Raw genomic sequence first — 25,605 nt, 5'->3', positions numbered from 1 at the left:
TTGAAGAATAATAGGCCTAATTAAAAAAAAATCGGTCGGTCTTAATGCAATTTGCAACCGGCAAGTCGGTCGGACTAGAGGGGAAAAAAAATAAATCTTTGAGTCGGCCCTATATTGACAGGGTCGGTCGGGTTACGGCAAACAAGAATATTTTTAAGGATGGCCTGAGGTCCTATGTCCAAAATTCCGAACTATTCCTTTAAGTCAGCAAAAGCTAGTCTGGCCTATGATAGGATAGTAGGCTAGGCTGGGTGAACCCTGCCTGAACTTCCAGCGAATTTGGAAACCTGCACATCTATCTCCTCTGTTCTCTGCCAGAACCTTTGGTTCCAATCAGAAACTAGCTTTGCCAAAAGATGCACCGGATCGTTGGTCTGATTGGTTGAAGGACCAATTGATCACGCCTCTTGTGCAGTAGAAACAAAGCGCAGTCTCCCCATACTAATGTTCAGCCTTAAAAGATTGAGCTTAGTATGGTGAAAACCAGACTAATAGTAGGCCTGAATATGACCTGACCTCCTCTGCATCTTTTACATCAAACACTAGAGAGCTGAGCTGCGTAGATGGATGTCTAAGTCATCACATCAAGTCTGATGGAATTGGAGGAACAGTCGTTCTCTCGCTCTCATCTCTCATCCTGTGCATGAACTCGTCTTCATTGCAGCAATTCTACTCTCGGGATGACGGAAGCTCGACACATTCCATCTGAGCTCCTCGTCAGCGCCGCTGCCTATTACTTGGGAAATGAGTCAGGCGAGGCTGAGTGTGTAGTTTTTTTTTGGGCTTAATTAGTCCTGACACCATAAAAAATAATGAATCCGCACCTCGTCCTCTTGTCTGAGCGCAGTGAAAGGGCACGATGAGGAGATCGACCCCTCGAGCCACATCTTTTTACAGCTCATTGAACTTGAACATATGGGGCTGCTTCTCTTTTTAAAAACGACATACTGTCTGTGATTATGACAGCTTTGAACCCTACGTAACCCTGAGCTTAGGGATACACGATATTGGATTTCTGCCAATATTTTGCCCGATTGACAATGTCGATACCGATACACTTTGTTATATATCGTTACATACACATCGCACATTTTTTAAGGGTCTCTCATGTACTAGAATTAAACTATTCCTCTTATTACGACTCAGTTGTTGCAGATACAGGCATACAACATACAACAATTCACTCTACCCTGAATGAATAGAGACAGTCTCTTGTGAAAAATAAGGAAATCATTGCAAAAACAGTGTACTGTAGATGTAAAGTCATAAATAATAAATAATAGATCTCATCCTATTTGATCAAATTTGTTTGATGTTTTCTCTGAAACCCTTATAGGGTGCACTGATTTATCTGCCATGGATATCATATGTAATGTTCAGAACATCTGAGCTGAGGACCATGGCTACCAAACGCGGGCGGGCGGGCGATAGCCTACCAACTGTGGGCGATGCTGCCGACTGCCGAGCTGCTGCCTGGACTGAGTCTGTCTGAATCGAGCAGCGCGTAACGTTGGAGGCCAGGGACAAAATGTTGCTAACCTGCAGGGTCGCTCTCGACTTCAAGCTGCTCGGTGCATCTGCTGCTTGTGCCTCTGCTTCTGGTGCTCTCCAGACGGCCTGCCTAGCGACTGAATTCCGCCGGGTTGGTCTGATCAGCTACGGGATGTGCATCATCTATTGCCCTGGGACTTTTATCGGCCGTCTACTGATGCAGTCATTTGGACTAATAAGTTGGCGTGGACTTTTCTGATTTAGTTTGCTTTTATTATTTATTTGATCTGTGTTTGTTTTTTGTCCGTCTTGTAATGTCTTGGTGTCTTGGAGTCACGGGTACGCTGGCGATTACGCCGCTCCGTCCGGCATCTTTTGTCTTGTGCCAACTTTGTCTTTTGAGTGTTTGTCTGTGTTGTTTTTATTATTTGTTGATTTTTTGTCTGATGTCTGTGTTTGTATGTCTTGTGCCACGGGTACGCTGGCTAGTACGCCGCTCCGTACGGCATTTCTTTATGTAGCGATTTGTTATTTTTTAAATTTGTTTGTTTGTCTTGGTGTCACGCTTGGTGGGCACGCTGGCGACTACGCCGCTCCGTCTAGCCTCTGTTGTCTTATGTACCCTATGTTTCTTGTTTGTCTGACTGTTTGTTTTACAGCACTTTGGTCAACTGTGGTTGTTTTTTAAAGTGCTATATAAATAAATTGACATTGACATTATAGGGTGCACTGATTTATCTGCCATGGATATCATATGTAATGTTCATACCTGCAAATGTGATTATACAATTACTCAGCTGTTACAGTAAGTAATGACACCGATTTGTCCTTCAGACAATATCTTGCATGCTCATTTTGAGACTAGACTTGACTATAGGCATGTTGGAGATTAAGATGTTGGGGATGGTAGCAGTGAGGTGTTGGCAGTCAGTGCCTGACCTGGAAGGAGCTGAACAAGAGGTCGATGAAGAGTTTGGTGAGGCGCAGTCCTAAGGCGCGATCTGAGGTAGACTCGTCGGTGACGAAAGAGAACAGGACTGGATGGATGCCAAGGAGGGGGATGAGGGTGAGAGTGGACTTAGCCAGTCTGTGGACGAGAGAGGTGTTACGGTCCAGTTACAAAGCAAACAATTCAACAAACACACACATACTTCTATGAGTATGAATGACTACATAGATTTCTGAATGTAAATAAGACAACACAATATAGAATAGCATGATAAGAAATGAAACAATATTTCTGTGTAACACATGGGCCTCACCGAAACTTGTAGTCTGAATATCTCATTTGGTGTGCTCTCAGTTTAGATACGAGGATCTTAATGATGCGGATGAATATGAAGAAGTTAATCTGGAAGGAGTAAAGTAAACATAGTCAGACAAATGGACAAAACAGCTTCAGACATGCTTTCCTGGTATTGCAAATCAAAATGTTTTGCAAGTGTGCAATACAAATATGCCCTTAGTAAAACATTTCTTTTTTCCCACCTGTCCCTAAAATAGTGCTGCGGGGGTGGTGGTAGTGAACAGTGATTCCGTGGGATACGTGTTGAAAACGCAGGAACTGAATTGTACACTGAGAGGCATCTCAAACACAGGAATTCCTGTGTGATAGGACCTCTTAAGATGACCATGGAAAGCATGTGTTACGTAAGGCCTTTACAAGAGGCCGAGGTTGATCACCGTGTGTGAGTGACTTAGTGACTCAGAGTCTGGAGGGAAGCTCTGCTTCCTCGACCCAGCTGTGTCTGTGCGCTCTCTGCACTACTCCAAACAAGAATCACCTTAACCTCAACTCCAAGTGGAAATGGAAGACATGACCTGTGTTCCAATTCACTTCTGTTCCTACAAAGGCTAATATCGCACTTGTACACTCCTATTAGGTGTTGTAAGTACAGAAGTATGCAAATGGGAACACAGTCATACAGTGATCTTCATTTAGTGTGCTCACAACCCACTTTCCACAGGCACATCCATTATGGAGGTCTTTTTAATATTGTATTGGATGCTAATGTGAGGGGCAACCACCAGCTAAGTAAGTGTGACGGAGTGAAACAGGACACAGCTCAATGTATAGAGGTCGAGGGTAAGTACTGGAGCAGATCTCTGGGCATTCTCAACCATGACAATTCAGCTTTAAACACATTATAAACACAACATTCACTTGCAGTTACTGTAACACTTTGCACAACCCCTACAAGGGTTTACATTGAGAAGGAGGGAAAGAGAGAGAGAGAGAGAGAGATATTTGAGAGTGAGAGAAAAAGAAAGTAAAAGGGGGGGAGCCATTAAAAGGCTTCCCAGATAGCAAACTTCATTGATTTAAAGTTGAAAATTGGTCAGATTGGTTGATGTTTGGTTGAATTTAAAAAGTCAACATCAATTCAATGTTTAAGTGTAATCATAATTTCAACGTTGAAAAACTGGCGTAGAATCAACATTGCTTAAAGGTTGGGTTTCCCATGATTAAAAGTTAAGCATTTCATCAACATTGTTTCAATGTCAATGTTCCGAAGGTATGGGCCAAAGATTCTAGAATAGAGCTTTGGTACGCGCTTTAATCAACCATCCAATCAGCAAGCAGCATTTTATTTGAATTTTCTCCCGGAGGAGCTGGATCCTCTCGCTGCACTGCAAACGTTAGAGAAGAAGAAATAGAAGTATCAGCTTAACATTTGTCAAGGTAAGTTCGACATTTCTCATTTTTTATCGGTCACTATTGAGAAACTAAACTAGAAAAAGTTGTTAAATGGGTTATTACAAGATGTAGTTCGACCGTGTTGGTGAAAGAACTGAATTTGTTGTTCGTTAGTGCTAACATCATTAGCTGCTATGCTAGTGAGTTAGATTAGCTATTATGTTAATATTCGTTTTTAGACTTGAAGTTGGAAAGGTTGATATTGATTCACGGTTAAATTGTTATCGATACGTGGATGGTTAGTCTAGTGTTGGTTGGTTGGTTACCATTAGCAGGTAGCAGCTACATCCATTTTGAAGATTGGAGCACCAGAACTAACTGCTAACCGTTAGCTTCTTAGCTTGCAGAGCTCCAGCCCTTGCCGTGACCCAGCTTTAGCTGCTAGCTGCTAGCTGCTACCGAAGGAAGCTCTCGACACCTGGGACCGTTGGTCCGCTGAGCTCGGTAGCGAGAGAGCTATGAATATTACCGACACACGTAAAAGAATGATCTGCATATGCGTTGGCGACTCTGGTCGTAGATGTGACCCACTGTTTCACTGACTAATCAGAAAACCATCATCAAATATTGCCTTTCAAACAATTTCAAACCATTTACTCGTCAGCCAGCGCTTTTGCTGCCCAAACTTCTAAAACTTAGGCAATCATTTTTCACTGCAAGCAATGCAATCCTAGTGGGTCGTGGTGGGCTCGTCAGTCAGCTCTTCTCATGGAAAATATAGAAAAAACTTATATGCCAGCAATGTGTTTTATATACAAAACTTGTATGATTTACTCTTGAAAGTGGCCCCTTTCTCGTTTTCCTCATACAACGTCATACAGTCCTTACAGGTTACAATGTTTTATATGTTTCAGGTTACACAGATTTAGCAAGGATCTTATAATGGTTTCACTGGCATATAAAAACCTGATAGATTAAGAGTAAATCATAAACGTTTTGTATATAAAACACATTGCTGGCATATAAGTTTTTCTATATCTTTTCCGTATGGGTTTTGCTGCTCAAACCTAACAATTCTCATTTTGGTAGATTGTGGTCGTCTTAAATATCCATATAATGTCATGTCTCATGACCGGTCTCATTAACAGTGGTCTTCTGTCACCACTGTATCCCCAAATTATTGTTTCTATCTTTTTGTTGCATAGCTTTAGCTCACTTCATCATCCTAGGTATGCCACAGCTATCCCCCCCCCTCCTCTCCATCTCTCCATTTGAAACTCCAAATATATGCCTAAAGTGTCCCCTCTTCTTTCTCCTTATGCAGATGTCCTGGCTCTCAACAAAGGCACCAAGCCTTTGCATTCCCATAAGCCTGACTTCCTGATGTCCACTACACTCTGTTCTCAATCTTCTCCAGTCTTTTGCAAACTGTGGTAAGTATCCCCAAATTCTTGTTTCTATCTTTTTGTTATATAACTTCTACATATCACCTCACCTCATCATCCTAGGTCTGCCACAGCGATATCTTTCTCCCTCTCTCTATTTGAAACTCCACATGTATGCCAAAAGTGTTCCCTCTTCTTTTTCCTTGTGCAGATGTTCAGATGTCCTATAAGCCTGACTTCCTGATGTTCACTACACTCCGTTCTCAACCTTCTCCGGTATTCTGCAAACTGTGGTAAGTATCCCTTCATTTGTTGCACAACTTAATCAAACTTTATTCTTTCTAGCTCATTCCTTTTTTTTTTTTTTTTTTTTGAAAGACATCTCTGCCCGAGTACTTTTCCTTTTTATTTTACTTTGTTACTGCTCTTACTCCTCCCATCCGTTTGTCCATGGAAGTAATTATTTGACTTAGAAACTCTCTAAATCTCATTACTTGACATGTGTGTTTTCTGTGCTCTCTCCTTTTAATAATCAGAATGCCTCCTTGTGTTGGATTCATGATGTTCACCATACTGCACGGCCTACTTTTTTTCTTCGCAAGCTATGGAAAGAAACTCTGTTCAGCTCATGAAACGGACTGTTCACATTTTTGGACTTTTGTGGAGGAAGCAGGGTATCCTGGTAATTTTATTTTGCAGCTACTATGCTCTCGTCATAGATACCTTGCATCCTACCCAGTGAGTACATTATACGATTTTGATTTCCAGTATCTGATGGACATTTTGACTCTCATGTTGAAATATGATTATTTTATCATATTTTCTCATTACAACCTACAATTTGTATATATAGGCCCAACAAAGAGAGAAATCTGAACTGGCAAAGCTGCTCTATATGCATCACAGGTCGATATTGTTGACCTTCACAAATGACTTCCGTCAGTCAGTTTCAGTTGTACATTTAGATAATTCCAAACATTGATGTCAACACACTGCTGTTCTTGTACCTAATAATAACTTTGAGTTAGTCATGGCAAAATGTGTGCAAAATATGTGATGGTTGACTTCAGAGTAAACACTCATTTTTGACAAAACCCTTCACATTGAACTTGTAGTAGAGTTGTTTGCATTAATTGAACAGGCCATCTTTGTTTTTTGTATGTGAAGGTCATTAACAAGGAATAAAATGATTGTTTTCATATTAAACACCTTTGTTATTCATTTTGCTTAGTAAGACTTGAGACAAATGTTAAGTCAACTTGAATTCATGGTTATTATGGCAATGGTATGTTTGGTGAACTGTGCTTTTTTAAATTCCTTTTTACTGTTCAAAGCGCAGTTTGTTGCACTGTTTTTATTACCGACATGTTATGCCAGCCGATACAACCAGATTGTATTTGACCGTATTCATAGAGTGCATGAGTGAGTGTCACGTTGTCCCGGTAACGCGATTTCCTGTTAACAAACGACCTACATGTGGCATTTTCTATCGCCTCACCGTGTTGTTTATTTCAAAATTAAAATAAATGAATTTGAAACGGTAAAAATCATTACCATATCGAGGCGTTTATGTATGCTTCTGGTGTACTAAAAGGAGACGTTCACGCTAGCATTAGCTAACTTCATGTAATCATAGATTAGCCCAGCTTGCCGTTACATTATACACTTTTCCCCCCATACTAGCGTGAACATTTAGCCTACACCAGAAGCATACATACACGCCTCGACATGGTCGTGACTTTTACCCCTTTAAATTCATTTTTCATTTTGAAATAAACAACACGGTGAGGAAATAGAAAATGCCACTTGCAGGTCGTTTGTTTATAACAGGAAATCGCGTTACTGGGACAACGTGACACTTTAACTTACGCAGTGAGGTTTTGGAACCAGCTGCCGGTAAAGCATGTTTATGACACGTTTTCAATGTTGAATCAACCACATTTCAATATTAGCACCATTGAATGAGAACTGAATCAGTGTTGAATCAACGTTTGATTATCATTGAAATTTCAATGTAATTTCAACGGCAATCACATCTGGTTGAATCAACGTTGAATCCACGTTTTAGATGATTGAAATGGTGATGTTGTTTCAACGGCAATCTCATCGAGCGCTTTCAATGTCGAAACAACTTCGGAGTTCAATGCAGATTCAACGAATCCTTTCAACGTTGATTCAATGCCATTTTGCTATCTGGGTTGTAAGAAAATAGAAAGGATTGAGAGGAGAGAAGCAGAGAAGAGAAGAGAAGAAATGAGAAGAGACGAGAAGAGAAGAGAAGAGAAGAAAGGAGAAGAGGAGAGAAGCAGAGAAGAAAACAGAAGAGAAGAGAAGAAAGGAGAGTACTGTAGGCTATCTGCTGTCCCTCACCAGCACTGAGAGAAGTATGGGCGACCGTATGATCCACCAGTACTCCATGTTTATATTCTGCTCCCAGCACCTGAAACGAGCCAAGATGCAGGGGGTCAACACATTCAAGAGACTCTTCACTCTCAAAAATAGGGGTACTGTTGGGATACATTTTCGTTCTTTCAAGTACAATTTTGACCCTGTACCTTGTATTGGTACTAATAGGTACCATTTCGGGTACATAAATAATGTACCTTTTCACCAAGGGACCATATTGTACCTATGGGTACAAAAAGCCCATGGACTGTCACTCAGAAGTTGATAGGGGAGGAGATTCGGGAGCAACCGTTATTTTTTCGTCTCACTCAAAGTAATGGAGGAGCAGTTTTCAGCAGAGGAGCTTGGTGTGGGGAAACGTGCTGTGGTGCTGGCATAATCTTTATGGAACAGGAGGCAACGCTATTCAGAGGTAAGATGTAGTTGCAATTTATCGAAATTCAGTTTGTAAATGTTGAATACTGTTAACGGAATCGAATTGTTCGCTTAAAGGCTAACATATTAGCATTCGCTAGCTACGTAGCCCATGTCATGTTAGCTATATTCAGATATTTTGAAACGGTGTTCAAATGCCTTCAGTAATGCATGAGGTAAGGTATAGTTGCAATTTGTCGAAATTCGGGTTTGTAAATATTGAATACTGTTAACTGAGTCAAATTGTTGGCATAATAGGCTGACATTAGCATTCGCTAGCAACGTAGCCTATGTTAGCTATGAATATTTTTAAACGGTGTTCAAACGCCTTCGGTAATGCATGACTATCATGATAGATGTTAAGGAAAGGTATTTTGTGTGTGTTTTATCACTGTTTCCCATTTTAATGTGAAGTTAGTGAATACTGTTGAGTCAAATTGGCTTAAAGGCTAACATTAGCACTCGCTAGTAACCTAACCTTATGAACCAACCTTATGGTTCTGCTAGCTGCTAACGTTAATCCCTCTCACACAGATAACCACCAAGGCAGAATGTTGGCGTGTGGAAGTACCTCTACTCAGAGTGATAGAGAAAACTATGGCTCTGCTTTTACGGGGCAGTCACACGCTTGCGTTCGCCAACGTTCGTCCGTTGTTTTCCCATTCACTTTACATTGGCTGGACTTCATTTCATGCCGCACTGAATTGTGGGTCCGATGCGTTGCCTGAGATACGTTGCCTCCGCTAAAAAGTTGAGAAATGTTCAACTTTTGACGGATCGCGGAAGCGCCAGCCAATGAAATTCCGTGTATGCAAATTTTCGAACACTGACAAACCAATCAGTTCGCGTTTATGGAAATGTGACAAAATGAGGCATACGTTGGCGGACGCAAGCGTGTGACTGCCCCGTTACGGGGCAGTCACACGCTTGCGTCCGCCAACGTCCGTCCGTTGTTTTCCCATTCACTTTACATTGGCTGGACTTCATTTCATGCCGCATTGAATTGTGGGTCCGATGCGTTGCCTGAGATACGTTGCCTCCGCTAAAAAGTTGAGAAATGTTCAACTTTTGACGGATCGCGCAAGCGCCAGCCAATGAAATTCCGTGTATGCAAATTTTCGAACACTGACAAACCAATCAGTTCGCGTTTATGGAAATGTGACAAAATGAGGCATACGTTGGCGGACGCAAGCGTGTGACTGCCCCGTTACTGAAGGAATGGCTACGTAAGTAACACAACTTGGTCGTTTTTCTTAGTGTATTGATAGTATTTTTCTTATTGATGTTAAATACACATAGAAATGAAAATAATACAGACAATTTTTAGATTGTTTAGTTTGTCCAGGAGAAAGTATTGCTTAGGGTCATCTTGTGCTGTTTCATTGTGTCATTTTTTTAAATTTATATTAATGTATTGCATATGCCATTTCTCTCTCAAACGCATAGCGGAGCGGGCAGCTTTATGAATATAAGGTGAAAAGGATGTATGGAGAAGTTTTGGGAGAGTCAGACAGTCCACGGAACTTGCAATGACTTAGCAATGATCTATGCCAGGTGAGTGGATTGACATACTGTAGTTGCATACATGTGTATTTTACACAATCTGTCTGAGGCTATTTATTTGTGTGGTTGAAAATATCTAATTCTGAGGTTTGTGTTTACATTTTGCTTTCAACAGACGTACAACCCGTGCTGTCATTGGTGATACCACTGCTTGAAAATATGTCAACGTCCTGTAGATCAAGTAAGGTTCCAGTCGAAGTCCTCCTGAAGAATTTGTTGGATTTCTGCCAGTTTTTGATATTGAACTTTAGTGCCTTTTGAGACTCTTGGCTTTTTAATGGCACGCCTCATTCTACCCAAATGGAAGGATTGGAGTGTGTTTATATTGTATATGTTTATAGGCTTGCTAATATTTGCTTAGGCTTTCACATTGTTTTCTGAGATACTACTCAATGATGTCATTGTGACTCATTGTATCACACGGTTACATGCTGCCACTCAGACATGCCACCACTACGACATGCTTCCATTTAGACATGCCTCTATTTCGACATGCTGCTATTTAGACATGCTGCCAATCCGACACATTTTAGTACCCCCATTCCGACAATTTACAAATCCTATTTTTTTCCAAGACAATTTAACGGACCCTATGAGCCCGACGGACGCAAAGTGCGTCAAAAAACACACCCATTTTTCTCTGTACATTGCTCCGCGATTATTAGTCATAGCGAGATGAGACCTATATTGCATGAAAGAGCAGAACCGGGGCTTTAACGAGACTAGACAGTGTCTGTACGATCAAGTATGAAAATAAAATAAAATCATGAATTTAAATCAAAGTATAGGCCTATCATATTTACAGTCTATATTGCTCCACGCAGCCACTGCTCTCGCTTGGATTACTCCGGGACCAGGCATCGCAGGCAACAGACACGCATATCAAATGAAAGAGGAGAAACAGAGCTTTCCATTGATACCAAACACCAAACTGTAACATGAATAGCCTATTAATTACCTCATGTCGGAATGGCATGTTGTTTGAAAAAAAAAGTTAAATACCGCCACTGCGACCATGAAAAAAAAATATGTCGGAGTGGTGGGACTTTTTCCCATAAGGAGACATGCCTCCACTACGACAATTGGAGGTCAATGTCGGAGTGCTGGTATGTCGGAATGAACGGCGGATACCGTATCACACTTCAAGACGCGTATCTTTTACTCAATTAGTGTATGCACTGTGAATCCAAACATGAGAATTCTAAGATTATAGCAACTGCAAAGTTACTGCAAGGACAATGTTAGTTTTGTAAAAACCTTAAGTGACAAGCACAAGATGCGATAGTGCTGGGAGCTTTTCTCTTGTAACATTTTAATGCATTTGTAATGGTGACGGTAAGCAGATACTACATTTTCATCTCATATGTTAGTATTAACATGAACTTAAAAGCATGCAAGGTTTTTTTGTGTGAAGTGGTTAACTCAAATATTGGTATAATATAGATCAAGGTTATTAATGTTGATCACCTATGGTGCAAGTTAATCATTTTTTTCCCTCTGCATATAAACACAATGTGGAAGCAAAATATTGGAGATCAAACTGTTTTATATTTACACTTACATAAAGAGTTACAACATGTTTTACGTTAATATGCATATTGATTAATGTAAGATACTTTGATGTTTTGATATGAATGTGTTAACTTTTATGTACCTGTATTCATGTGGAGTATTGTGTGTAATATCACAAAGTGATTTTTCTCTCAGAATAAACATTTTAATTTACTTACTGGTTGTGTGAATACATTTCAATTATACCACCTTAAATTTTCACTGGGGTTGTACCCTTAAAGTACAGATTAGTACCTTTTAAGGCTGCTATGCTGTAATGATATACACAGGTACATTTCGGTCATTGCAGGTACACAAGTGTACCTTGATGGGTACAAATGGCTAGGGTACCAAACGGTACCTGCATTAGGGGTACATTATTGTACTTCAAAAGGGTACTGCCCCAGCGACAAGCATTTGTACCGTTTTAGGTACACACTGGTACTTCCATTTCTGAGAGTGTTTGATTGGACGTTTTCTCACATTATCCTTCACTTGTGAGGTGCTTTGTACAAATGGGCCCACTAACATGTGGTCCCATCCATCCAATCCCTAATAGGAAACAGAGCAGGAGTTTCAATGTAACCACAGCTACCTCCTCTAAATGTTTTGAGGTCTTCCACCTGCTCTGACTCTCTCTCTCTCTCTCTGTCTCTATCCTACTCTCACTTCTTCTCTCTGCCCATGTCTCTCTCTCAGTCTCTCTCTCCCTTCCTCCCTTCCCCTATCAGCTCATCTCTCTCTCTCTCTCTCCCTGTCTCTATCCTACTCCCACTTCTTCTTTTTGCCCGTCTCTCTCCCTCCCTCCCTTCCCCTATCAGCTCACCTCTCTCTCTCTCTATCCTACAGTACTTTCACTTCTTCTCTCTGCCCATGTCTCTCTCTCAGTCTTTCTCTCCCTCCCTCCCTTCCTCTATCAGCTCAGCTCATCTCTCTCTCTCTCTCTCTCTCTCTCTCTCTCTCTCTCTCTCTGGTAATGGGCTGTTATTTGTTAAAGTAGCACAAAGTGGGCGGGCAGTCAAGGAGCCTATAATGTGTATCCACAGGGCCTGGGACCAGACAAAAGCCATGTCATCCAGGGTCGAGTTATGAACTCTCTAAAAAGAAAGAAAAAAGAGCAAGAGGAGAGGCAGCCAAGGTTAGCTGGCTTGGAGTAGCGCACAAGAAAGACTACTCGCTACTGGGGACGAAGATGGGGATGAGGTGTGGTGAGGAAGACCAATAAGCAATCCCTTGGTACAAAAATAGACATAGTGTTGTTAAAATTACTTATATTAGCCACGAGATGCTTGCTGTAGGCATTATTGTCCTCTCTTATCTACTGCGCTTACTGTATGTCTCCTGCTTGTTTTCTGATGCTTAGTGTGTGTTTACTGTGTTGATGTGTTTGCCTTTGAAAAGGCCCCGGGGACTCTACGCCACACATACAGAGGTGCAGAGATACGGTGTTAGGCAGTGGGCCATGCAAGGACATACTGTATGCCTGTCCTGAGATGAGCCTCACGCAGGAAATGAGATTACGGGTCACAAACGGTGACAATCGCGGGATGAAACAAACCGTTGAGCGCTAAATTTAGCCTTAGCAGCATTCAGAGATGTGGAGGCTATACTCTACTCCTGTGGTTCCCAACAGGGGGTTCATGGACCCCACTAGGGGCCACCAGGGATTGCAGGGGGTCCGCACAATACTGCCTGGGCTGAGGTTGTGAGGTTACCAAAGTTATATTTGTGCACGTTAAATGTATAAAATCCCAATTGGATAATCAAAACTCTGCATAATCCAAATTAAAAGTAGCTATTTATTACCTCTGACTTGCGTAAGCAACCTTCAGGTTGGGCTAGCTGACTGATTGTTGAATGAAACAATGTCTTGTGTGTGTATGCGGGCAGATTGAAGTTCGGGTAGGGGCAGGGCTGTACGCTAAGCTTTTTCACTAGGAGCACAGGTGCTCCTAAATGAAAAAGTTTAGGAGCACAGAAAGAAATTTAGGAGCACTATGAAATTTCCTTGAAAACCTTCTTGCCTTAAGCAGGATACAGATCATTCACAGCAGTGGCAATCATAGTCTCTGCTCAAACCCTACACACAGAGAAAATGGCATGTCTTGTTTCTATTTCATATTTTGAATTCAGAATTTGTATACATTTTGTTATCAATTTATAGCATTTTAGGATCTGCATAATTACTTATAGCTTAAAATATTCAGTAAACTGAATACTTCATATTGATTACACTGTAATGATATTACAAGGGTGGTGTGTAGGTCTAATTGAGTGCCTGTCACTTTAAGATGTACGTGAACATAATTAGGTTTCATTCGGTTTTAGGAAAAGAGTCAAGCATAGTTCAAGGATAGGCTACATCATGTTTTCATTAAATAACTTAAATGTTCAAAAAACGAACAAAGGTAAAGACAAATATTTCTGGTGTAATAGAAAAGATGAGTGTCCACTGTCCAGTAACAACTTCTATGATTTAGGTAGCCTACCATGGCATGGCATCCTTGGTCATGTTTAATTGGCTGGGTGCTTAACTTACTCTACCATGACTCGTCTTGGAGTTTGGTAGGCTATATCTGTTATATCCAATGAGTGACAACCTCAAATCGAGCTCAAAATGAAACGTTACGGTATTCTCCTGATAACGTTAGTGGAATGGAATTAATGTGAATGTAACCTCCATACACTCTAAAAAATGCTGGGTTATTTCAGCACCCAATTACTGGGTTGTGGCAGTTTTACCATTTATTGGGTTATGTCAGCCCATACTGGGTTATTTATCATAACCCAGCTACAGGGTTGGTGGTTTAGAACTCAATCTCCAACAGATGTAGGCATTCTACCCACTGTCTGGGTCACTTAACTACTGACAGCCCAAGTACTGGGTTAACTCACTGAGCAGCCCATCCCCCACCCCTGCCTGAACGTGCAACTCCAGCCAGATCTTCAACCGTCACTTTTCTATCATGAATCTGACTGCAAGCTGTGTGCTGTACTCTGCCGTCTTCATATTCAAGGTAAGAATTACAGTAGCCTACTTTTGTATGCCAATTGAAAACGGGAATTTATTAGAAATGTACTGTTTTCACAATAAAATATTTACTACAGCCATTAGCCATCATAGAAATCAAGTTAGCAAATAATAGCTATCAGATAGTGCTAGCGAGCTAACTTCGCTAACGTTAGCGATGTTAGCTGTTAATGTTAACTTTTCCAGTTACTACTTTCACCTTTATGTAGAATTCTTGGAATGGTAGCTGCTAGTAAATATCATATCTAGCAATAATTCAGTCTGAGATGTCGTTATGAATGTAGAGTGTGAGTTTTCACACATCAGGCGCAATAGAATAGCCTAGCTGCTACCTACATTACAATGCAGTGGCTATGGCTGTTACAATGCAGGCTAAAGTTAGCAGCTAGCAGCTACAGGCAACGAAAGTTGTTGTTAACGTTAACCTTACCTTTCGACCTTCCATGGGGCATGGATCGTTACTTAATCATAATACATGTACCGATAGTGTTGATGCATAATATGTAGTGTTGCTATGACTGGAAATTGGACCAGTAAAACGAATGAAGTAGGTTAATATTAAGTTATTTCACCCCCTGATTTGGGAACATTAGATCTGTCTTATAGTGGATGTGAATGGGGGGGCATTTGGGGAATTTCAATGAGCAGAAATATCATGCCGACAAGTAAAGGGATTTTTAGTTTGTTAATGGAAGTGTTAGGCTTCATGTTCTTCATTTTATAGCCTTTATTTGTGCCATGTTTGATGACTTACACCTAGGCATATGTTTATTTAAGATGCATGTGAGTGCAGTAGTGCAGTAGTGCATCAGTGATGGTCTTTTCATGTTCTGTGAATTTTGCAATGTATTAATGTTAGCCTTCTATTCCCTCTGTTTGCAGGTGGTGCAGGAGGACTGCTGCCCTGAGACCGCTGTGTGCATTTTTGGAATGTTCCAAATGTGTGTTACGTCCATACAAAAGAAATTCCAAGCCTGCAAGTGAGTTCACTCACCAGATAGAGACACACATACCCGCATATAGCATTATAATATGTGTGCATGTATTTCTGTCTGTAACAGTTTAGTTTATCCCCTCCTTTCATGTGTCTGTTATGACTTTGTAGTAGTGGGCTCTATCAACTGTCCAGGGCAAAGTCGGTCTACCCTGATGGCACTACCTGTTACTTGATGTCTGGTAACCATGGCTGACCTCAACGTAGTGGGTGTGGACTACAGGGTATGTTACAGTATTGAGCATGCTCTTTGTTTGTCATATATGCTATGTAATGCATTAATCCAGAAAGTAATCATGATTATTGCACTTACCTAAAGTAGTATTGAATTTTGCAATTTAGGCATATTTATCATTGTTTGCTACTAATTCAGTTTGTTGTACAGTACGCATCATCTTGTTTAACCTTATCTTTTATTGACAGAGCCCTGATGTCAAGAATTAATATAGACGGTGATGATCGCAAGGGTGCCTCCATAAGGTAATTATCATTTCTACCTGATTGACTTACCTTGCTTTTTTTTTTTTTATTCTATGATTTTATATCGTAATCAACAATAACAAATTGTATGGCAATTGCTGTTTTTTTTTTTTTTTTTTTTGTAGGTGCCAGAAGTCCTAGCCTGGAGCCAGAGGCTGCTATTGCAAGCCAGATGGGGGATGATCTATGTAGGTGTCAGAAAGGTGGTGTACGCAGGAAGGCGAGGCAAAGATGTGATTAGGTATGATATCACATAGACATACTACTGTGCAGAAGTATGGTCACTTTGAAATGTCCTCTGTATAAAACAAATCTATAGATAAATATAGTGCACCCCTAAACTTTCTAATTGTGGTGTATATATACATCTGCATTACTTCTAACTATCGCACCTGACTTGTAGGCTGCTAGTGTGGGTTTGCTTTTATTTGTCACACAAGCTGAGAAGTTTGCATTAATTATATTCATAGAAGGGGTCAATTGTAATGTATGCTTCCTTCTCTCTTGCAGACTACCTTCAATAAGACAGGGCAACAGACACATGACAGAAAGTGACTGGGAGAGAGAGACTTTGAAAGGACTGGCCTGAAACTGAACTGGGTTTCCAAGTTTATGGTTGAGTTTAAATGTTAATGCTGTTATCAACTGTACTTTTATCAAATTGCTCATATATGATGACTGGCTTTTACTGCTTTTTAACTTTTTATACATTTTAAATAAATTTAAGATTGAATATTCAAGATTGTGTTCATTCCATCTCATTATACTGTACCAGTAAATGTGTACCACAAAAACACATAGTGATAGATGTACTATGTAAGTAATGATGAAGTACTAAGTGAGTAATTTGTTTAAAATTGTCAGCATTATATTCTTTAACTTGTTTGCTTCTTAAAAAGGCTTTCTGCCATCTAAAAAATGAGCATAGCATAATTCAACATAATTGATGGGTCAGATAAACCCAATTAAAGAAGTTAATCTAAACCATTATTGGGTCAAAAAGACACACGAATATTCTGGGTCACTGTAACCCAACATCCTGGTCAAAATAACCCAATAAGTGGGTTGATTTTCTTACCCATATAATGGGTTAAATAACCAACCCAACATGCTAGGTCATTCTAACCCAAGACGTTTGCTGTCCAATAGTGACCCAGGCCCTGGGTGAGAAACAACCCAATTTGGGTCGTTTTCAACCCAGTAGTTTTTAGAGTGTACAAAGACGCAGAGTGGCTATATGATGCGCACATTTGCAATGAAAATGTTCCGCCTTTTTAAAGCAGGTGTAGCCTACACCAAATCGCGGTTAAATCCATCATTTAGACAACAGAATCAGTCGGATTTCTCTCATAGAAGTCAACCAGGCCTATGTCAAATGCAGGCTGGGGTGAAGCTATAACACGGTTATAGTTATAACACGGTTTCCACACTGTGTTTATCAACCGTGATAATAATAATATTTGAAATGAACACGGTAATTGTAGGCTATATAGTCAACATTCTTATCATGGTTTGCCGTTTCAACGGTAGGCTAATCGCTACAAAGTCACCAACTGATAACGAACAGATTGAAGAAAAAGAAGAATGGTTTTGGAGTGACATTTCTTGCGTGTGTGAGAGACAGCGAGGTTGATGCTGAAAGCGTGAGTTTCCAGCCAGGAGCGTTAGAGTTGTCAACTATGAAATTTGTATACAGATGCGCGAAAATTGTACTAGCCTATACTTTGATCCACTTGGTGTGGATTTTTAGGAGCAAAATGCGAATAAAAGGGTTGAATTCAGTACTCGCACCTGTGCTCCCATTTCATATTTTCAAGTAGCACAAATATATATATCCTCGCATTTGCGACGAGGTGCTCGCAGTGTACAGCCCTGGGTAGGGGGCCCTGGCTTTTTTAAACACAGGCAAGGGGGCCTTCAAGGAGAAGAGGTTGGGAAACACTGCTCTACTCCACTCTATATCAGGAGTATCATTTGAACACTACACTCTGCCATAGCAGCATTCAGAGGTGTGTAGGCTATACTCTCTACTCCACTATATTCCACGGCCATGAGTGTCATTTAAGCACTAAACTCTGCCTTAGCTACAGTCGGAGGCATGTAGTCTACTCTACTCTATTCCACTATCGGGAGTATCATACGAGAACTAAGCTCTGCCTAAGCTGCAGTCGGAGGCGTGAACTCTACTCCACTCTCTCCCACTACTAGGCGTATCATTTGCTAAGAGGCCTTAGGATCAGTCTCACGCCAACGAGTGTAATTTGCCACTTCACCAAACTGGCCCTTGCATGGACACAGACACACACACACACATACACACACACTCTAGTCAATTCATAGATTTTCCAATCTGCAAGAGAGCAGGTGAAGATGGTAGCCGGAACATGTCACACTGCAGAGTGCCGCCCGGTCGACCGCAGCAAACCTTTTTTATGAAGCTGAAATGCCGCTGTGCTGTGACCTGAAAAAATAAACGTAGGGTTCCGGAACGTCTTCTCCGGGAATATGATAGTTTGGCAGTAACAGCTGAGAGGAGAGTCTTGTGGGGACTCGCCCCAAGAAAAATGTTTCACGGGTCGATAAAATTTGTCCGTGTCAGCTGCAATGGCCCGTTCAATAGACTCAATGGCACGACAAGACAGTTAAGAGAGGAACACTTACTCCTCATTCTCATACAGGTACTTCACAATCACCCACGGAAACACGAAGATCAGAGGGATGCCTGTCGGGAACAGAGAAAAGCAACATGGCACAGATTAACCAGCATGTCAAAGGTCACATAATATATTATTACTACAAATATTACTACTACTACTTCTACTACTACTATTATTATTATTAATGTTAACATTAATATTTTTAATAATAATAACAATATATTAACAAAAATATATCCATACACTTCTTTGAATTGCCAAGCGCACGTCTCTAGGTGGTCTTAACAAAACAAATGAATATTATATCAATTATATAATAATTGAAATAAACATTAAATAAGATTAACATTTCATTTGAGCGATAACATGAAACGGATGGGGAATTTCCTGCCATCTCTTATTCTCATGCTCACCCCAGCCGATGCACAGGTAGACTAATTATGCACAGACTAATTATCCTGCTCATCCCAGCCAATGCACAGGTAGACTAATTACCCTTTTCACCCCAGCCAATGCACAGGTAGACTAATTATCCTGCTCAGTGCTCACCCCAGCCGATGCACAGGTAGACACCGAAGTAGTTCCTCTCAGTGAGCACCGTGACCACCAGTAGGTTGTGGAGGTAGATCCCCTCCACCAGGAGCCAATAGCTGTTAGCCGTGATGCTGTACTGCATCATCACCACGGCAACCCGACAACCAACCGCCGTCTGAAATATGAGCATGGCACAAACATACATGAATGTACTGTATGTTGGCTACACACTCTTCAACACACTTTAGAAGCAGAGAGTAAAGAGCAGAATGATATTCTTCTTCTTATAGAACTTCCAACCACGGACCTTAAGGGCCTGAATCAAGCAATTGCGTTTTTTCACCGACAGCGGTACATTTTTTTTGCATTTTCCATACAAATCCTATGTTCAGTGTTCAAAGGATTCAGCGCGGGAACGTTTTTTTCGGCAGCGTTCAGACCGCTGACCACCAATCGACCAATCAAAACTTCAGAACAATCACTTGACTCAAGCGCTCTGAAAATGAGGTTGCCAGCGCAAACAATGCGATTGGTGGGCACAGACCCTAGTGATGCTCATTTGGTATCCTTTTTCCAGGTTTGACATGAAATATAATGTGGGTGTACGGCAAGACACACTTGTGGGCACAAGTAATCCAAATTAGAATAAGATTCATGGCTCACTTGGAATGAAAATGACTCATATAAACACCTTGATTGGCATCAACAACCTGAAATCTAACTGAACAGTCATGTAAACACTCAATCAGATGCCACAATACACTGCAATTATGATGCCATCTACGGAGATCTACAGTAAAACTGATCTATTATTCCACTCTTTCTAATTCAATGGCAGGACTCTACAGCTAAGTGAGGATCAACATTAAAATGCAAGTGTTAGGATCAGGGTTACGGTTTAGGTCTTTGTCAGGGTCAACTGACCTCGTTAGTGACCAGCCAGTCGTAATCAGTGTTGATGTCCTGGCCGAAGTGCAGGAACGGCCTCTCGATGAACGCGTCTTTGATGAGGATGGACATGGCTCTCAGGATGAAGGAAGCAAAAAGGTTCATGTGAATGTTGTTCCTGGTGCAGTGAAGCTTCCTGTGCACAGGGACCAATGAAAAAAGAGCAGAAAAGAAAAGAGCTTTGTTCATCTGCTAATTAAAGGGGAACTATGCAACATTTTCTACTTAAGAAAACAGGTTAGAAATCATTGTGATGGTGAAAATTCCCTGCTTCCCCTACTGTCTCCTAACTGAAAACCAGCCTTGCAAGATCTGCAATAGTGTCTCGGCAAAGTCTGAATAAGGAGAACGAGAACCACAAAATGCTATAGGGAAATTCAACATACACACACCTGCAAGCACCAGTTAGCCATGTGAACAAGCAGTGATGGCTAATTTTTTTAGATGTACATCATGGCAGAGCCAGCGAAAAGACCAAAGAGACAGTTGTGAAATATGCACCCCACAGCCGTCGGGAGAGCTCCGTAGAGAAAAAATGTGACCGCAGAAGCGAGAAATTGGCTATATTACTATAGTAACAGAGCGGGCCTTAAAGGATTATCAATTATGCTTGACTAAAGTTCTTCATCACTGAACTTGTGTAGTAGGTACTACATTTACATTTACGGATATTATCATTTCTATATGATAGCTTTGCAGAGTCAAAACAGGATCTTGTGACCACCACCACTCAGTCTTGAAAAACTACAGTACAGCTCTTCTGGATAAGCTGCATTGGACTCAGGGTCACTAAGACATGGTGCTTCATTGGTCCCAGAGGGTGAAGTGTTACCTGAAAGCCATGAGGATCCCCAATGCCAACACCAGGGCGCCCAGAGACAAGGAGTAGCCCACGGTGTACATGGCCCGGAACATACTGAGGATCCTCCCGTGCTGTAACACACACACACACACACACACACATACATACATACAAACACACACACATTCACACAACAAACACACAGGGAAAGAAAGAGAGAGAGAGCGAGAGAGACACAGAGAGAGAAAGCATAAGTTGATACATAAACTCAGGGCAAGTGAAAATTGAATGCCAAAAACACGTCAAAAAAATGGCAGGACTTGGATTTCATGTTGTGTTTTCACATTGAAGGATGATGTCATACCCTCTCGGCCCCGTGCTGGTCATCTTGCTCACACTCGCTTGTGTTCTTGTCCGGCAACCACTGTCCATCAGCACCACACTCGCGGTACACAAAGCCATGCCGCACTGCAAATGGACACACAGAGACACCCTTTACAAAAGTCACATACTGCTTGTCAATAGGAAGCTCTTCTCCAACACATGTTTTTTTTTTAACCCAGAATACGGTCACTTAGGACTGTTCTACAACTTGGTAACTATTAGAGCCGAAGTCTGTCCCAACACTGAGTCAACTGTTGGTTAAGACTGGTTCAGAACAAGCTCATCTACTGCCTGAGCCTGTAAGCTCATATACAGTCTGAGCCTGTTGTAGAGCTGGCAAGTAAAAGCTGAACTAGCAACTCTGACCCAATGGTCACATATGTTGTTAAATGCCATTCTTGTCTTACAGACAGTCATGCTCATTACTCAGAGATAACGTGCTCTGCATGCTACCAAATCACATATGCCCCATGTTATTTGGACGTAATTCGTACATTTTTGCTTTCATCCTTGGATCAGTAGATAAAGCAATTCAAATTTATATGTCAACTTAATTGGTAATGCATTATATAGTGAATCTTGAAGTAAAGCTAAACTTAAAATCACAAATTCTGTCTGCAGAATTCTGCAATTAAACATTTTCCCCAAATCGTTCAGCTGAGATAAGTTAAGAACTCAGTCATCAATCAAGTCCAGTGGGACTGTACCCTGCAGAGGTCAACAACTTCAGCTCCACCACGTACAGTATGTCCACTCTGCAAGGGCTCTTCTCTCACTTACCGTCTGAGTACCAGGGCAAGTACCAGGGGCAGGCCACACTCACAGTGGTGTTGGGCACTCCGTCCGGCCAGCAGGCATACCTGTCAAAGGTTCTGTTGCACACAACACCTGACCGCAACAGAAAAGAAGGAGCAGAGTGGTGACAGAGAAAGAGGAAAAGAGAGAGAGAGAAAGAGAAAGAAATTGTGTGTGTGTGTGTGTATGTGAGAGAGAGAGAGAGAAAGAAAGAGAGAGGGAAAGAGATTGTGTGTGTGTGTGTGTGTGTGTGTGTGTGTGTGTGTGTGTGTGTGTGTGTGTGTGTGTGTGTGTGTGTGTGTGTGTGTGTGTGTGTGTGTGTGTGTGTGTGTGTGAGTGAGAGAGAGAGAGAGAAAGAGATTGTTTGTGTGTGTGTGTGTGTGTGTGTTTGTGTGTGAGAGAGAGAAATAGATTGTGTGTGTGTGTGTGAGAGAGAGAGAGAGAGATGCCCATGTATGGTATACATGCTCTTTTCAATTACTGTCCCTATCTTGCCAATTGTCCATGCTTTTATCTATTTGTTTTTCTTTTGTCACATAACAACTAAAATACTGCATCTTTTTGGTCTTTGATGATAAGCTGTATGGTGTCTGTATGATATGGAATGAGAAATAGTGTATCCTTTAATCTCTGCTTCAAACATATATGACTCACACAATGCATTACAGGATAGCTCAGCCATTTACATCAGAGAACAGGCTTTCATCTTCCAGAATACCCCTGCATTAAGACTGAGGGTGAGTCTATGGTAACTTTGTGGTGAGACGGTGAGTCTTTGTGGTGTACTTTGTAGGACTCAGGACTTACCGGTGACTGGAGGGTGTCTGCTGATGTTCTGGATGCACTGGTCCTGATACGTGGTCCATTTCTCCAGTAAGATTTTCAACTGTCTAGCAGGAGACACCTGTAAAGGGTACAGGGACGAATGGTATGGGCGGTGGTAGTGTAGTGGTTAAGGAGCTGGGCTAGTGTGCAGTAGCCTGAAAGTTGTCGATTCAATTCTTGGCTTCCACTATTGTGCCTTTGTGTGTGTATCCATCCTCTTTTTGTTACAACCTGCAGCCAGATCGAGTTTTTCCTTGCCTCTGCTACTCATGGGCTCTCTCTGAATGTTTAACATTCTGTAAAGCGCCATGAGACGTGCAATGTTTTGGCGTACTATAAGTGAAATTAAATTGAAATTGAAATCGAAAATGGGGGCTCGTCTGGGATATCTGAATTCTGTGTGGAAACAAAAGCATCACATTCCTTGGTGCCATGTAGTATACAAAGAGCATGAGACGGCTCATTGGTTTGGTTGGATGGATAGTTAATTCAGTGGTTTCCCACTTTTTAAATTTACAAGCCTGACCTGACCCCACGAACTCAGCAAAATGGTAATGTTGAAAAATGTTTCTACATTGCATTTCCTGTCTTTGTCTGCTGGATCAGATGCTATTTTAATTCATATGTCGGTCTGCTTATGACTCCTATATTGTGTGTGAGTGTTTTGTTTTGAATCTATGATCTTGTCAAAAAAAGGCATTAACAAACAAAAACAAATCCTCCTGTTCATCGCGCCCCACCTCTCTATTCCTCACTAGTGGAGCCTGCCCCACACTTTGAGAACCGCTGAGTTAATGGAATAGTATTTTTTTCCACAGCAAAGAAATTAACCCAAAACAACGCACCCAAGAAGACATTATACAACGTTACATATCGTATCATGGAGCTAAATGTGAACTGCCATATGCTGCTGTGTATTTCAGATGAAATGGGTCAGGAAGGCTCCTCATGCTTCAGCTAACGCTTCGCCAAAGTGCATGACATAACATCATCTGTTCGCTTGTTTTGACTGTGTTTAAATGTGCCACAGTATCCTCCCCCAATCCCCTGCCCCCCTGCCCCCCCGCCCCTGCAACCTTCACATTCCTCAGATTAGCATCACGCTCTAGTTGGATTGCCACGAAGATGCTATGTTTAGAAGTACACACGGCTCCTAGCTTTCATCAGCCCCCGGCGTTGGCTTCGGGAACGCTCTTGTGTTCTTGCGGCTCTTGACATGGGGAATTTAGCGGTGCTTACAGCATTACAGAGCCGGGGCAGTTAGCGGACCAGACGAAGCCCAGTCCGCCAGATAGTCCTGTCATAGGGTCATTTCATTGGCTCTGAATGTGTTCTCCAGTCGCCACTGCACTGTGTAAGGTACTGTAAGGTACAGTATTGTATTAGATAGATAGATAGATAGATACTTTATTGATCCCCAGGGGGAAATTCAAGATTGTATTGTTGTATTACTGTATTGCTGTATGGCAATAAAGTATGTCTAAGTATCGAAACCTACTTTTGCCAGAATAAAATGTCAATCTATAATCATATAATTATAATCTATGACAATACATGACACCCAAAATAGGTAGTAAATGAACAGATGGTTGAAATTAAGCAATCCAAAACATTAAAGATGTACTTGTGTTGATAGTTCTTGTAAGCATCACTAACATGGTCTCAGTTTAATCCCTGTAAAGAATGAGGTCCTTTCTTCAAAAACAAGTAATTCACACTTATTCTACCCCAATCATTCTTTGTCTTTGAATCACCACCATTTAACACATCTCATGAGTTCATTCTTCCTAGACAAAATGGATTTATAACATTAGTAATAAAATTCTAATCGCTTAATTTATGATGGCACTCTGCAACAACCTTGGCCTGACCCCAGACTAAACACACAGATGTTTCTTCTTTGATGTTAGCTGAGGAAATCCTGTCATAAAACTGAGAGTATTAACTGACATATCTCTCCCTGTTGGTGCATATGCGTCTGCATGCCATTGTGTGACAGGGTGTGTATGTCTGTGTTTATATAAGTCTGCTCCTCCCTGTTGGTGCATTGTATGTGTGTGAGCATGTTTATGTGACAGTAACGAGTGTGTGTGTGTGTGTGCAGTGCACGAGTGTGTGTGCATGGTGCGTGTATATGCTGTGCATCCATAGCTCACCGGCATGCTGGAGAAGAGTGTGAGTGGTGTCAGAAGTAGGAAAGCTTGAGTGTGCACACGTGTCTGTATGTGTGTGCATGCGTGTGTGCGTCTGTGTTTGTGCGCATGCGTGTGTGTATGGTTGTGTATCCATAGCTCACCTGGATGCTGAAGGAGAGTGTGAGCAACAGGGCCATAAGTAGGATGGCCTGTGTGTAGTGTGTGGTGTGTGTGTGTGCGTGTGTGTGTGTGTGTGTGTGTGTGTGTGTGTGTGTGTGTGTGTGTGTGTGTGTGTATGCGCGGCGTGTGTGTGTGTGTGTGTGCGCGCAATCCATAACTCACCTGGATGCTGGAGGAGAGTGTGAGCAGGGTCAAAAGTAGGAAGGCCTGTGACATCCCTTAGTCCTGCAGCTGCCGCCGCTGAGGGGGGGTGAGAGGGTGTGGGGGGACGCTCAGCTCATACGAGGGCTTCACCTGGGCTCTCTACACGGCCTGCACACACACACACACACACACAAACATGTTCAGCTCATACGAGGACTTCACCTGGGCTCTCTACACGGCCTGCACAC

The 25,605-nt window shown here is 41.6% G+C and overlaps 1 protein-coding gene and 2 long non-coding RNA genes across 3 annotated transcripts in view; 2 read left to right on the top strand and 1 right to left on the bottom strand.

Annotated features, from left to right (window-relative positions):
- Nucleotides 1–25,605, bottom strand: part of gcgra (glucagon receptor a) — a 69,201-nt gene that overhangs the window by 9,799 nt on the left and 33,797 nt on the right. Inside the window, exons 2-12 of the mRNA XM_062533245.1 lie at nucleotides 25,376–25,525; nucleotides 22,881–22,977; nucleotides 22,059–22,166; nucleotides 21,259–21,362; nucleotides 20,925–21,025; nucleotides 20,069–20,228; nucleotides 19,160–19,319; nucleotides 18,615–18,675; nucleotides 7,885–7,954; nucleotides 2,754–2,842; nucleotides 2,431–2,578 (exon numbers count right to left, since the gene is read on the bottom strand). Coding sequence (XP_062389229.1) covers nucleotides 2,431–2,578; nucleotides 2,754–2,842; nucleotides 7,885–7,954; nucleotides 18,615–18,675; nucleotides 19,160–19,319; nucleotides 20,069–20,228; nucleotides 20,925–21,025; nucleotides 21,259–21,362; nucleotides 22,059–22,166; nucleotides 22,881–22,977; nucleotides 25,376–25,429 — 1,152 coding nt within the window. The 5' untranslated portion in view covers nucleotides 25,430–25,525. The remainder of the gene's footprint in view (nucleotides 1–2,430; nucleotides 2,579–2,753; nucleotides 2,843–7,884; nucleotides 7,955–18,614; nucleotides 18,676–19,159; nucleotides 19,320–20,068; nucleotides 20,229–20,924; nucleotides 21,026–21,258; nucleotides 21,363–22,058; nucleotides 22,167–22,880; nucleotides 22,978–25,375; nucleotides 25,526–25,605) is intronic.
- On the top strand, nucleotides 4,625–6,760 carry LOC134076293 (uncharacterized). Its single transcript, XR_009938592.1, has 3 exons — nucleotides 4,625–5,562; nucleotides 5,726–5,807; nucleotides 6,051–6,760. It is a non-coding gene; the product is annotated as an uncharacterized LOC134076293 (long non-coding RNA).
- LOC134077562 (uncharacterized) lies at nucleotides 15,371–16,593 on the top strand. Its single transcript, XR_009938695.1, has 5 exons — nucleotides 15,371–15,459; nucleotides 15,585–15,697; nucleotides 15,897–15,953; nucleotides 16,079–16,194; nucleotides 16,464–16,593. It is a non-coding gene; the product is annotated as an uncharacterized LOC134077562 (long non-coding RNA).

Source organism: Sardina pilchardus, chromosome 3 (assembly GCF_963854185.1).
Source record: "Sardina pilchardus chromosome 3, fSarPil1.1, whole genome shotgun sequence".
NCBI classification, from domain to species: Eukaryota; Metazoa; Chordata; class Actinopteri; order Clupeiformes; family Clupeidae; genus Sardina; species Sardina pilchardus.
Note: the sequence above shows the minus strand (reverse complement) of the source record. Positions and strands in the feature narration are given on the sequence as shown.